General features: G+C 38.9%; 2 protein-coding genes across 3 annotated transcripts; both read left to right on the forward strand.

The window, feature by feature from the left end:
- The first annotated feature begins 935 nt into the window (after positions 1-935).
- Positions 936-7,005, forward strand: dbi (diazepam binding inhibitor (GABA receptor modulator, acyl-CoA binding protein)). Its single transcript, XM_079619324.1, has 4 exons — positions 936-1,094; positions 3,822-3,939; positions 4,031-4,093; positions 6,478-7,005. Exons 1-4 carry the CDS (start codon positions 1,086-1,088, stop codon positions 6,549-6,551), a joined length of 264 nt encoding a protein of 87 aa, XP_079475450.1. The 5' UTR covers positions 936-1,085; the 3' UTR covers positions 6,552-7,005.
- A 1,029-nt stretch (positions 7,006-8,034) lies between these two features.
- On the forward strand, positions 8,035-13,025 carry tmem37 (transmembrane protein 37). Of its 2 annotated transcripts, XM_079617630.1 has the most exons (3): positions 8,035-8,228; positions 10,760-11,392; positions 12,732-13,025. In XM_079617630.1, exons 1-2 carry the CDS (start codon positions 8,208-8,210, stop codon positions 11,378-11,380), a joined length of 642 nt encoding a protein of 213 aa, XP_079473756.1. In that variant the 5' UTR covers positions 8,035-8,207; the 3' UTR covers positions 11,381-11,392; positions 12,732-13,025. The 2 variants fall into 2 exon arrangements, with proteins under 2 accessions (XP_079473756.1, XP_079473755.1); XM_079617629.1 differs by lacking the exon at positions 12,732-13,025 and having other exon boundaries at positions 8,036-8,228; positions 10,760-11,476.
- Positions 13,026-14,316: the final 1,291 nt, after the last annotated feature.

Genomic DNA, 14,316 nt, shown 5'->3' on the forward strand with positions numbered 1-14,316 from the left:
TCTAGTTATTCACTCAAGAACAGCAAGTGAATTTTCTTTTGTTTTATTAACTTTATTGGCAGCAGAATTATTAGGCTGCTGTCACTTTAAGAGCTGCACGGATCCAATACACTGTTACACATGCGTTTTCTTTGTCAACTATTTACATTCACTTAACCAACTGTATTTTGTGTGTGTATTTGTCCGTTCAGTGTCGCTAAGTGTCAGTGTCAGTAAGTAATTAAAATGCACACAAAGAAATCGATAAAAGGAATCGAAATTTTAATTTTACAACAAGTATCTGATTCCTGGCCTATAAGTATTCAATTGCAGAATTAGTATATATTTTTTTTTAATTCCCAACTGACAGAAAGTAGCAAGCACATCAGATTGGATCTATTTCGAACAGTGTTTGCCATTGTTGTGTGCAGTGGCCCTCAGCCCTATCTATAACATCACATAACTGTTAGTAGTTGAGTCTGTTTGCGACAATGCAAAACATGCTGTAGGACGTATAACTGTGTGTGTAAACATAACTATAAGTCTACATCAAGTGCACTATATGGGTCAGGGCCAGCATGCACAGGGACATACTGTGTGGGAAGTAATTTGCATATGTTGATCAGTGTATTGTTAATTACCAAAAAAGCTTCATCGTGAGTATTTGCACTAAAAAAAACCCATCAGGTTTCACAAACCTTTTTATAAATTACAGATTTATAAGCCATTACATAAAATGTCTGAATGCAAACCTGTTATCCAAACACCCAAATGCAAAACCCACTGATAAAAATCAGCAGACACGTTAGTGTAAAGAAGGAGGCTCTGTTGCAATGTGTAAATGTCTGTTTGAATAAAGGCCATCTCTATATTTGCACAGTACTCTCAATCTGGCATCCCTGCGTGACCCTGTGGCCCAGTTAAAAGAACCTACAATTACGTGAATCTGATTGGACAGGTGGCTCGGTACATGCTCCAGCAGCCAATGGCGTGAAGGGGGCGTGGCCACGTGCGTACAGTACGGCAGTCCCCGAAGTGTTGCTGCCATTCACTCACAGCGGGTTTAAAGCGCATCGTTTTAACAACAGACTGAAGCATCTGCAACCATGTCTGAGGTCAGTATGAACAAACTCGACGCTTTTGTCCGACACGAGGGTGTTTGAGCCAATGTGCTGTATTTCTGACTTTAGCTGGTAATGCAAACGACATGGAATTCTTAGAATGGGACACGTGAATTACTTAGCATTTCATATGTGATAAAGATTGGTTTATCTCGATCGAGAGAGGTATAAAGTACCGGTAATATAATACAATAGAGTAATACATGTAGTAAATGAGACTGGAGGGCATATAATACTGCATGCAGAGAGCGCCATGTCTACGTGGGTGTGGCGCGTGACCGTGCGTTAGAATATAGCGCGAGCGCTTTTGTGTTCCGCTGTTTTTTATTCGTTGTTTTGTGCGCGCCAGGCGGACGCTTTTTGGACCGCTAACATCGCGTTACCACACCTTATAGAGATGGTTACCCCCCAAAATCCTGCAGTAGCCTATGACTGGAATGAATTTCACAAAAGGAGATGTTAGAGAGATGGGGATAGCGACAGTCACCATTCATTTTTATTGTATGGAATATGGAAAAATTATCCATTAAAAATTGGAAGGTGACATTATTTATGGAAGCTTGTTTCCACCTCAGAATAACAAATAAATAAAGGTAATTGCGACTTTTTATCAGTTAAATTTTTTTTTCTTGCAATAGAAAAAAGTCATAAGTAGAGTTATAAAGTCATAAATTGTGAGATAATAACTCTAAATTCTCAGAATTGGACTTTATAATTTGCAATTGCGAGTTTATATTTCATATTTTATTCGTATAGTTTATTCTGATTCTGACTTTATAACTAGCAATTCTGACTTTTTTTTCAGAATTGAGATATAAACGCGCAATTGCGAGAAAAAAAATTGAATTGCAAGTTTATGCCAAATCTTACTTTATAATTTGTATTTTGACTTTTTTTCTCGCAAATGCAAGTTTACATCTCGCAAATCTGAGTTTGTTTTTCAGAGTTGTGAGATATAAACTCGCAATTGTGAGAGAAAAAGTCAGAACTGTGAGATAAAAAGTCTTATCTTTTAAATAGTTGTATTCCATGGCGGAAACAAGCGTCCCAACATTATACTTGCCATCGCATTCTGTTATTTTCTCTGAAGAAATTCTTACAAGTTTGGAAATACGTGATCGATGATGCCAGGAAATTAATCTTTAAAATAATTAGTTCCTTTGCTATTTTGAACCATGTTCTCTGTGTGTTTGCGCCCGCTTTCATCACAATCTCATTCATTGCGTAACAGCCGGACATTTTGGGAAGTTTTCAAATCAACTAAAATGCACTTTGATTCCATGATCTTAGAGCTTTTTCAAATGTCGACTTGCAGTTTGTTGGAAGTAGAGTTATTTTAGTATAAGAGCATGTGGGTTTTTTGGCGATTAGCCATTAAAGTACCACGTAAAATACGTTAACGGATCTTTTCCAAAAATACTTGTCAGTTAAAGGTGTGAGAAATGGCTTTTAACAAGCTTGTAGTTAGCCCTACCGCACACTGAAATCTGATAACGTGTTGCCATGTTACCACTGAGGTTTACTGGTTTACTGTAACAGGGAGATGGACCAACAGAAGTTGGTTGATGATGGTGTGCCTTGGTGTGCATATCACGTAATCAGGGCAAAGAATCGCAGGCATAGTAAAGTGTGTGTAAGAGGAACAGAGTTTGACCCGTGATTAAAGATCTGCTGAAAGCCTCCATTATTGTGCCGTGGTTACATAATCACGCCATGTCTCCCACCAGCACTGTGAAGCAAGACTACGAATGTAAAACGGCCATGACCAAAATCTTTTCAGTCCTTTTTTAAGAAATAAGAATGAGAGTTGAATGCATAGAGGTTTTTTGTAGAGCAGAGTCCAAAACGAATGGGGCTTTCACTGGAGGTAACTGATATTCTTTCATGCTTTAGTCTTGCAGTTACATGAATTTCACCAACAAATATACACCGTCGCTGTAGATTCTGTTGCACCACAGCAAAATACGTCATGTTATTATACCAGAGTTGTGAATGTGGTGAAATTAAAGACTTGCTATGTTTCTATCCACCTATTTTTATGCAAATTTTGGAATATCACTGGATGGAAACACACAAAACTAATGTGCTCAATTAAGGCAGATCATTTTTTCAATCCGATGAGAAGACTTGCATACGTATAAATCCCTTGATGTGCAACCAAAAACTCATTTGATTTTCCCTCAGAAGAGGCTGTGATTGGATAACTGGACTAACTAGCGGACCAATGCATCTCAAATGTTGGCTTGGTTGTTATGAAAGTCCATGTTTGTCATCAGGATGATTTGGTTTAATTCCCTCCAAAAGAGTCTCACACGATTGCGTTCCCAAACACCAGCATCCGAGAACATGACTGCGTTTCGTCTGGCGCTCTGAGACGAACTCATTTATGATTTTATGAGTTGATGATTATTGAAAGAGCTCGATTTCAGCAACTTGCAGTTTAATTACAGATATTTTGCACCAATTTCCCATGAAGTGATGATTTTGTTCTATTGAACACATGGGATGGAAACTATGCTTTATTCGCAAATGTTTTATGCAATATTCCAAGATAAATTCGCAACTTTGCTTGGAAACCGCTAGTAGGCCAGTCCTTAGAAAGTTATCATAACTTTCAGTGATTTCAAAAGTCTTCAATGAAACTTGAGTCAGTATTACTGCCTGATTGACAGCATGTAGTCGTAGAGCGTTCTGTCTGGTCACGCTGTTGGTGTTTCACAGGCTGAGTTTCAGAAAGCAGCAGAGGAGGTCAAACAGCTGAAGGCCAAACCAGCGGATGCTGAGATGCTGGAAATCTACAGTCTGTACAAACAGGCCACCGTAGGAGATGTGAACACAGGTCAGCTTTTCCTCCAACACAGAAACATGGCTTAAGTTTATCCATAAAACTAAATTGCAGCTCTTTAAAACGTGTGTGTGTTTCTTTCCAGCCCGACCAGGCATGTTAGACTTCACCGGCAAGGCCAAATGGGACGCCTGGGAGGCAAAGAAAGGTCAGTGTCTCCTCCCTGCCACCAGAGTGCAGCGACACACCATTAGGGGTTCAAGCGCATCGACTGTGAAAAAATATGGACGTAGTGTCCGTGACGTCACCCGTAGTGTTTCTGAAGAGCATTTTTATAAGCCAAAAGTGGGCGGAGCCAGCTGTCGCCATCTTGGCCGCGCGTCACTCCGGGATAAACAAAAATGGGCAAAAAGGCGAGATTAGCTGAGGTGATGTGACGCTAACTCTAGCAGACAAACGGCAAGTAGTGACAGCACCGGCAATCCACCTGTCACTCAAGTGGCCACGCCCTTAATTATGCACAACTTTAAAGCTTAATATAATTTATTAATAACGGATGAGTTATTACAAAATTCACCCCCCTCACAGTTGTCATGAAGGGCAAAATGAGCTATATAGACCAAAACCACTTTTTGCACCAGGCTGTAAACACTTTTTTTTTTGCTGTAAAGTTGTGCATATTAACATGGGGGTCTATGGGGTTGACTCTCTTTTGCAGCCTGTCTCTAGTGGCCAGTCGATGAACTGCAGTTTAAGTAATTTGTTTGCCGCTTGGTCCAAGCTCGTAACGCTCGTCAGAAAAAGTGATCGGGCAGACCAAATCGTAAGTCGTAGAGACTTGAAACTTTGAGGGATGGTAGTACTCACACTGTCTACAGCGTCACCAAGGCTCGCCCCCATCGGCCTGATGGTGGCGCTACAGCGAATCAGTGCAGAAAGATTCTCTGGAGTCTGATTGTCAATAATTATCAAAAAGTCGAAAAGGTTAGAAGTGGGCGTGGACACTTCTACTAAAACGGCTATCCCTCTGAAACAAAATGAGATAATTTCACCAAACTTGGTACACCTATGTATGGGCTTGTTGTGTGGTCTCGTGAAAAAGGACGTGACGACTGGCCACTTGGTGGCGCTATAAAATTACAAAAAAAAAAAACGGCTACAGCTACGCAACTGTCAGATTGACTTGCAAACTGGCATGTGGTGTCTTTGTCCAAGGTGCCGCAATTGTTTACGAGGACTTTCGAGTATCTCGAAAAAGACGGCCGCCGTTGGCCAGCGAAGTTCGAGACACGGTTAATGAAGGCCAATCGAAACGAAACTGGCTAGGAATCCAAGAGAAATCGACAACCAGCATCTTTGCCTCGAGGACCACAGCTGTCAATCAAATCGGTCATTAAATATTGGAGATTAATTCAAAAACCCTCTTTCGCGAACTAGTCCTAAGTTTTTGGCTCTACCTTGATAACTGTTAAAAAGCTTTAAAGGGATAGTTCACTTCAAAATGAAAATTCTGTCATCATTAGCCGCGTTTCCACCGCAGGAACTTTCCCCAGGAACTAGGAACTTTGGGCTGGTACTCGGTGTGTTTACACCGCAGGAATCGGGGTCTAAATGAAGTTCCGGGTAAATATTTCCCCCTCCGAAAGTCCCTGCTGGTGAGGTAGTACTTTTTCAAAGTTCAGGAACTTTCGGGGGTGGGACTTGTACGGTGAACATGCTGATTGGTTCATTTATGTCTAGCATTACGAGCTTTCTGAACACGCTTTAGTATCAGTGCTCTTCTCTTTTCTGCCGTTTGTTAATTACCTCGTTAGTAAACCAATACATCACAAACAACTGCAGCACAGTTTGACTCTCCTCCACACTTATTATAAATGTGGCGCTCAAAACTGATTACTGTCCGTCGCTGGGAGGAGCAGTCGAGCACAGTTATAATCTTCCCGGTACTTTCTGGGTACTTTAGACCGCGGTGTAAACGCAGAAAGCAACCGGTCTGTGGCAAAAAAAGTTCCTGGGACAAATTTTTCCAGGTAATTTCGGTGGAAACGCGGCTATATACTCACCCTCAAGTTGTTTCAAACCTGTATTCATTTCTTTCTTCTGCTGAACACAAAGGAAGATATTTTGAAGAATGTCAGTAACCAAACAGTTAACTGGTCCCATTGACTTCCATAGTATTTTTTCTTTCCTACTATGGAAGTCAATGGGACCAGTTAACTGTTTGGTTACTGACTGCTTGTGTTCAGCAGAAGAAAGAAATGAATACAGGTTTGAAACAACTTGAGGGTGAGTATATGATGACAGAATTTTCATTTTGAAGTGAACTATCCATTTAAAACATATAATTCATTAGTAAATAACCTGTATTGACTGTAAAGGGTCTTTCCATCTATGATCTGTGTGGTTACATGCTTGCTTAATAAAACATCATTCCTGTTTATGCATGTGCTTAAAGCGCTTGAACCCTGTTAACATCTGCTTGCAGACTATTCTCAGTTTACTATAGAGTAAATAATCTCCAAACGTGTGTGTGTGTGTGTGTGTGTGTGTGTCTCCCTTTACATCTGTTTTTTCTTCTCTTGCACATTTCAGGACTGAGTAAGGATGATGCTGTGAAAGCCTACATCGCTAAGGTAGAGGAGCTGAAAGGGAAATACGGGATCTAACAGCCGGACCCCATCACAGCCAGCCTGCCTTTACCTGCACTGTTCTCCTCACACAAAGCGCCTTAAGGCCTCCAGTGTGTCCCTCGCGAGGGTGTTACGGTTACGCTGTAGCACGCAGACTCTGTTCTGTGTGAGAGAATAGGCACATTCCCCGCAGGCCAAGAGAAATCGCCCACCAGCAACCATGTAGTGAAAAGCAACAAATCAACCATGTAGTGAACAGCACAAAAATCAACCAGCATCAACCCTGTAGTGAAAAGCCCGAATGAATGCAATGCCATAAAATCACTTTTTCAAAACCCGTGTTCAATTTGAGTTTTCTTACAAACACTGATGACGATAAACATTATGGATTTCCCTTAAAAACGTTCATGTGATTGATTTCTTTTTTTTTTTATGTGAGACCCCTGTGGAAGATTTTGTTATTAAAAAATGACCTGATCAAATATTCAAATGCATTTACTGTGTGACTGTGCATTTACTTGTTTCAAGATGTTATAGTGCATTCAGACAGACTTCAGCTAGTGTGAATATCTGTACTTGATATGATCAGTCGTTTGAGGGCTTGTCAGCTAGTCAAGGGTCACATCACCCGACCAGACATTCAAATATTTCTTTCTATCCACTGGGATCATGTGATGGATGATGTAAAAACATTGAGGAAAGGGTTTAATTGAACGATGTGTCCCTTCCAGCATTTCTTTACCTTAGGGATCAAAGTCTTTTTGCTAGAGAGTGTAAATTGCATTATGTTTTGGATCATCGTCGCCTCAAAAAGGACTTTGGCCGGTCAATAATGATAATCAGCAGTTTAATCTGTGAGGAGAAACATTGGTAGCAATATAATCATTCAAAGTTTAAGACCTAATGCAGGCTTGGTATCATCAACGAATACTGTTTTACTAATTACTACATATAGGCCTAGTATTAGTGACTATTGTGTTTTTACTAGTAACAATTAGTTATTTTACTATAGTGTCTAGAGAAAAAAGATTAATGATTAGTCATTTGTTAAAATAGTTCTAGCGAATACTGGGGGAAAGATAATCTGAACAGAACTAAAATTGTGAGGATGGGAAAGGTACTGGCACTATTAAAATATAAACTGTTACCAAAATGGTAAAATGTTTCAACATTTATTCTTAAAAACGAAGAATAAATGTTGAAACATTTTACCGGGTCCTCTTGTTCCTTTAACTGTGAATGAAAATAAACTCTAAGACATTTTACTCTCGCACACACACAAACATAGGAATAGTCTATTTTACTCTTTAATTAGATTATAGTTTTGTAATTAATAATAGGCCTACTTTTAAGCTTTTTATAGTTTAAATCTTGGGGAAATATGAATGCATGTAAGGCCTAGCAAAAATAAAGAAAACACAATCTATTATTATTATTTATTTTTTAAATCCTGTCGGATACAAAGTGCGAAGTTGGAGAAACTCCCTCATGCTGCCTCTCGCATAATAATATCTGATTTAGTCACCGAACACCTCCGTGACCGGAACACTGCACGCGCGCCCGTGATCTGCGTGTCAAGGCGAGACGGGATACTTCAGTTAATCTTACACTGAACTTATACTGTACTTTCGACTGGACTTGACTTGTCTTCTTCGTCTCGCTTCTCCTGCTCTGTTGGCTGTTGAAATCAATATGACGGCAATAAAAATCAGGGTAATGCCTTTTAAATGTATTTTAAATGTTTATTTTACGTTTGGGATGAAATTTTTACATTTGCTTTAGATTAAAGGGCAATAATATGCTTCCTAATATTTAAACGACTTTTACAAGAAGCTATTACACAACAAAATGAAGTGTTGTTTATATAGGAGCGGGGAAAACATTATTATTCTATGTACAAAAAATGGTCCTACTATTTTTATTTAAATACTAAACTACATATTTAGGAGGGAAACAGATTAAAACAGTTTTTTTTCGCAGTCTGGCAGCTTTCAGTCAGAAACTCTCAGAAGAAAACAGCTCTAAAGCTGTCACTGGTGCAGTTACTCTTATCTCTGTGCCATATTTACCCATCTAGGGTGTGTCTTAGTACCTCATTTAGAAAGGGGGGGACATGTGGAAAAAAAACATCCTCTTATAATTATTTTAAAAAAGTGAAGTTGCATATTGTTGATCAAATGTTAATTATTGACAATATTTAACAAAATGCACTTTAGGTCTGTATCAGTAATCCATAGTAGCCTACCATTTATTCAAATTAATTTACACTGCAATTAACACTGCCTAAATAATGTTATTAGATTAATGTTCTAAATATAAAAGAAGAGGGCGGAGCCTGTACAGCTCGTGCCTCTCTGCCAAAAACAAGACATCTGTTTGGTTTGATTATCATCTCTATAGCAGTCACTCTCACGTGACTTTGCAGTTCTTCATCATGAGTTTTTATTATCTGCATGCGTTTTAAAGCCATATCAGTCTAAACTTCTGATATATGTGTTTCTGAGCGCACACATCCGAATCACACGCACAGAAAGCTGGATGTCAGACGGCGCGTCCCGTGATTATTAAAGTTCTCTTTCAAGTCTTATTGCGCTTAAAGACAGTCAATCTATTTCGAGGATATTGACCAAGGGGTTAATCCCGCTTTGACCGTCGAGAAGAAGTCTGCAGCGGAGCACAAAGGGGGCGCTCTCGAGCACCCTTCTGAGACCTAAAATGACAAATGGGACACACTACGGTCTCATGGACTTAGCGGACGCGTGGCAGCCATTGTAAGTCCACAAGACCAAACGTGCATATGAAGTGTGCCATTTGGGACAGGGCCTTAGTATTTGCATGTTCGCTTTGTAAACACTGGGTCGGTACTTTCACGTGACCTTTCAACTTTATTACGTAATGCGTGAAGTCGTGGAGACGCATCTCAGAGCTAGTGCAAGACCAGCATTTGGGGTTAAAAAGTATAGAAATGTTAATTGACATTTATAACAGAAAATGAGCGATGGTTTGGCTAGACACTTATTCCTCGGCTGGGATCGTGTCGAGCTGCACTGAAACTCACATTAGGACCTTCAAACCGTTGGACCTCATTGAAGTCCATTATATGGAGAAAAATCCCGTAACGGCAAAGATGGCGGTTGTATGCACATGTCCCGCCGCTCCCGCTGGATAGCCAATCATCTGCTTTTAACAGTCAAGCCGGGAAACATTTAAGCCTATCGTCTGGTTCCACTGACGCATGCGCACAGTTGAGGTTTTGCCTGTTGGTGTCGTGAACCCTTGCGCATGCGTAGTAAAAGTATAACCTGTGGGGGAAAAGGCGTTTTAAACCTTATTTTGGGGCAAAGTCATCAAACTTTTTCAGCGATTTTTATCATATTTTACTGCTGTGACCAGTGAGAGTGCAGTTCTGACTCCCTGCCCATTCATTTAGATAGGAGCCTGGTGTTGTTAGTCCGAAATAGCTGCCCGGAGGCGTTGCCAAGATGGCGGCCAAGTGGCACGACTTGCCTGAAAGGATTTAGGGCAAACCCACCGTTACCTCGCTGTCACCAATGGAGGCAGGTCCCGGAGACGTGAGATGTTGGAAAGTGTGAGGACAGAATTATTAAAGTCCCCCTGTGGTGAAAATCCAGCTTTTAATGTTGTTTATGTGTCTATGTGGTGTTTTTAATCTGCTTTAAGACAAACCATGTGTAAGTTCATAAGTCGACAGCATTGCTGAGTATTTTCTGCTTAAAACTACAGTGAACCAAAGACAGTCTCAAAAACACGGTTTGACATCGCTGGTGTTTCTGACATCACACACTACCTTGTAACCAATCAGATCAACGTGTGATCGTCAACCAGTGGATCTCTGAGCTGAGTGAGTGAGTGGAGGCGGGTTCATTTGCGTATTCAAGGGTGTCGGGTTACATTCAAGATATTTTAAGGCATGAGGATTTTTTTTTTCAAGGAAAAAACATTTTAATATGTAATTTTGGGGATCAAAGATGAGGTTTAAGGGATAAAACTGTTGACTACAGGTAAAGATAAGTTGTCGCTTTATTGAGAATTGATGCCATGGGTCAAATTTAAACAAACAAACAAAAAATTCTTGCCTAAAGTGCACTTATCTACTCAGAGGCCAAAGGTCAGGTGCAGGTCTCTCTGTGCACGTTTTCTTTTCTGAGAGCGAAGTGTGAATCATGAGAGCAGGATATATCATGTTGACAGATGTGGATCAGATTTCTTCTGTTTCTCTCTAGGTCGGGGCAGTTCCACATGGGAAACCCGGTCCCCTCTTTCTAGACGTGTTGTGCCGCAGTCTTATCATCCTGTGCACGTCTCTGTCCGTCGTCCTCTCGTCTGTTGCGGTGTGTGACGGTCACTGGCTGCTGGCCGGCGGACACATGTTCGGTCTGTGGTACTTCTGCTCGGTGGACCAGCAGAGCTTTAAAGCGTCCCAGAACTGCAGCACACACCTGGAGCAGTGGGGGGTGGAGGGTGTCGGCGTGGGCCTGCCGGCCTGTCGCTCGGTCATCACGCTGGCCGTGGTCAGTGCTCTATTCGGCCTGGAGATGCTCGTGATGTCGCAGGCGAGCGAAGGGAGGGACTCGAGCCGGCGCTGGACTCTCGGGACACGGCTGGTGCTGCTGGCGGGGGTCATGGCTGCCGGAGGGGTCGCGGGGTTCGTGCTCCTGTTAGGGACATTTGCAACACTCCTAGGGTTCACGCTCACCTTCTGGTGCCAGTTCACCGCCACTGTCCTGTTCTGCCTCAATGGACTGGCAGCGTGGCACATCCAGCATATCGAACCTCTGCTGCCCCTTAGTGGACATCCTGACAAACTGCAGAAATCAGACATCTACAGGAGATCTGCAGTCTGAGTGATTTTCATGGTTTGTTAATAATCAGGTACTCTCTTTAAAATAGGGCCCAGTGTTCCATAGTGTAACCATATCGGGCCCAGTGTTCCATAGTGTAACCATATCGGGCCCAGTGTTCCATATCGATATTTCACACACTCTTAAAAATAAAGGTTCCAAAAGTGATGTCACAGAAGATCCATTTTTGGTTCCTCAAAGAAACGTTCTTAAAAGAACCATGTTTTCTTGTTGTGAGGAACATTTTAATAATCTTAAGAACTTTAAAGAACACTATAAAGAGGAACATTTCAATAATCTTAAGAACTTTAAAGAACACTATAAAGAGGAACATTTGAATAATCTAAAGAACTTTAAAGAACACTATTAAGAGGAACATTTGAATAATCTAAAGAACTTTAAAGAACACTATAAAGAGGAACATTTGAATAATCTAAAGAACTTTAAAGAACACTATAAAGAGGAACATTTGAATAATCTAAAGAACTTTAAAGAACACTATAAAGAGGAACATTTGAATAATCTAAAGAACTTTAAAGAACACTATAAAGAGGAACATTTGAATAATCTTAAGAACTTTAAAGAACACTATAAAGAGGAACATTTCAATAATCTAAAGAACTTTAAAGAACACTATAAAGAGGAACATTTGAATAATCTAAAGAACTTTAAAGAACACTATAAAGAGGAACATTTGAATAATCTTAAGAACTTTAAAGAACACTATAAAGAGGAACATTTGAATAATCTAAAGAACTTTAAAGAACACTATAAAGAGGAACATTTGAATAATCTTAAGAACTTTAAAGAACACTATAAAGAGGAACATTTGAATAATCTAAAGAACTTTAAAGAACACTATAAAGAGGAACATTTGAATAATCTTAAGAACTTTAAAGAACACTATAAAGAGGAACATTTGAATAATCTAAAGAACTTTAAAGAACACTATTAAGAGGAACATTTGAATAATCTAAAGAACTTTAAAGAACACTATAAAGAGGAACATTTGAATAATCTAAAGAACTTTAAAGAACACTATAAAGAGGAAAATTTGAATAATCTTAAGAACTTTAAAGAACACTATAAAGAGGAACATTTGAATAATCTAAAGAACTTTAAAGAACACTATAAAGAGGAACATTTGAATAATCTTAAGAACTTTAAAGAACACTATAAAGAGGAACATTTGAATAATCTAAAGAACTTTAAAGAACACTATAAAGAACCTTTTGTGGAATGAAAAGGTTCCATGGATGTTAATGCCAATTGTGAACCTTTATTTTGAAAAGTGCCGGTATTGTCCATGTATTTTTATTGACACGTTGCATTGTGTTGTGTTTTATGGTTAAAGGGAAACATAAAAGAAAATGTCCTGGAAGAACGATGCCAGCAACTTTTTTTCAACCATTTTTCTCTCTTTTTTCACAGTGTAGAATAATAACTTGCATTTTCCACAAGCCTGAACGTTTTTACTAGTCTCCGTTTGCTTGTGTTTTATTTATTTTAATCATAAATATTTCTTTCACAGCTATAATTTATATATTTTTTCATTCATTCTCATTTCCATTTAATTTCAATAATGATATAATTAATGATGATGAGCACTTGACAGTTTTCATCTGTGAATAAATGACTCTTTACAGTTACTCTTCAAATGCTCTCTCTTTTACATCAGATATTTTATTACAGTATTTTAAATGATTTCTTATCTATACATCTCATTTTATGAGGAGATCTCTATACAGTTCATTTAATAAAAAGAATGTTTTTGTCTTTACATTTGTGTGTATTTCACAACTCGCACTGTTTCACAGGACAACACATGGATATTAGGTGTTCAAGGCATCATCATTATCTCAATATTTACAGTGGTATTGAAAAAAAAAAACATTAAAAGTTTAATTACATTACTAGTTTAATGTTTCTTGTGGTTCACAAAATAGTCATATATTTGTGAAACATGATGATTTTCCCATGCGGCCTCATGTCAGAAACACTTCTAAAGGTGCGCTGTCTCCTTTAAGACTTCAGTAAACGGTCACTGATTGGCTAACATCATTGCATGATCCCTGGGTGCTTCTCATTTCTTAAACTGTGAGGAAATGTGGAAACACAAACTAGGAAATGAGAAACGAGTCGATGGTTGTTGATGTGTTGTTGTGCAGCCAGTCAGATTAAAGTGACGTCACGATGCGGAGAGAGTCACTCTTTAGTATTGAGGAGGAATATGAAAGCTCTCATATGTCAAAAGTTCAATGAAAATTTGATTCCTCATGTCATGACTTTTAAATAATATCTCTTAAAGTGCTCTGCTGTCTTTACCTATTATTGACGTTTTCTCATATATATACAGTATATATATATATAAACATAATTATTGCACACAGGCATTCGTTTCCTAATAACTACAAAACCACAATGAACAAGCATATACAAGACAAATACAATAATTTCCATAAACTGTCAGACAGTTTGTTATGGCCATTAAGCTTTCCTCTCAGTGAGTGCCAGTCAACGAAAAGCTTTCGATCCAGGGTTAAGCGGACTGAGCATTTCTGATTGGTTCAGCTGTTGCCACTCTCAGGAGAAAAGGTTCTAAATGGAACTTTAAGGTTCCGTCAGGCGCTTCATTTTTTAAGGGTTCCCATCATGAGATCATTTCATGGATGTAGTTTTAACTCACTAATTTAGTTTAAATTCATCTTTAATTTTAACCCTTGTGTGTAAGTTTCAAAAAAGTTACAAAGAGGTCCTAGAGAACAAACATGTTGGTGTCCAAAACAAATAACATAATAATAAATAATATAAACATAATAATATAATATATGATATTATAATATATTTTATAATATTCTGCTATCACTGACTTTTGGATATAATTTGTTAATGATTAGCAACAACATTAATATTTATGCATTATTATTTTTGTGCATTGT

This window comes from Phoxinus phoxinus, assembly GCF_949152265.1.
Source record: "Phoxinus phoxinus genome assembly, chromosome: 7".
NCBI lineage: Eukaryota > Metazoa > Chordata > Actinopteri > Cypriniformes > Leuciscidae > Phoxinus > Phoxinus phoxinus.

Bases quoted from the DNA above. Each gene is read 5' to 3' on its own strand.
- dbi (XM_079619324.1), top strand. The intron at 3,940-4,030 runs GTCAGCTTTTCC...GTTTCTTTCCAG, and splicing joins CGTAGGAGATGTGAACACAG to CCCGACCAGGCATGTTAGAC. The intron at 4,094-6,477 runs GTCAGTGTCTCC...TGCACATTTCAG, and splicing joins CGCCTGGGAGGCAAAGAAAG to GACTGAGTAAGGATGATGCT.
- tmem37 (XM_079617630.1), top strand. From the start codon at position 8,208: ATGACGGCAATAAAAATCAGG. The intron at 8,229-10,759 runs GTAATGCCTTTT...GTTTCTCTCTAG, and splicing joins TGACGGCAATAAAAATCAGG to GTCGGGGCAGTTCCACATGG.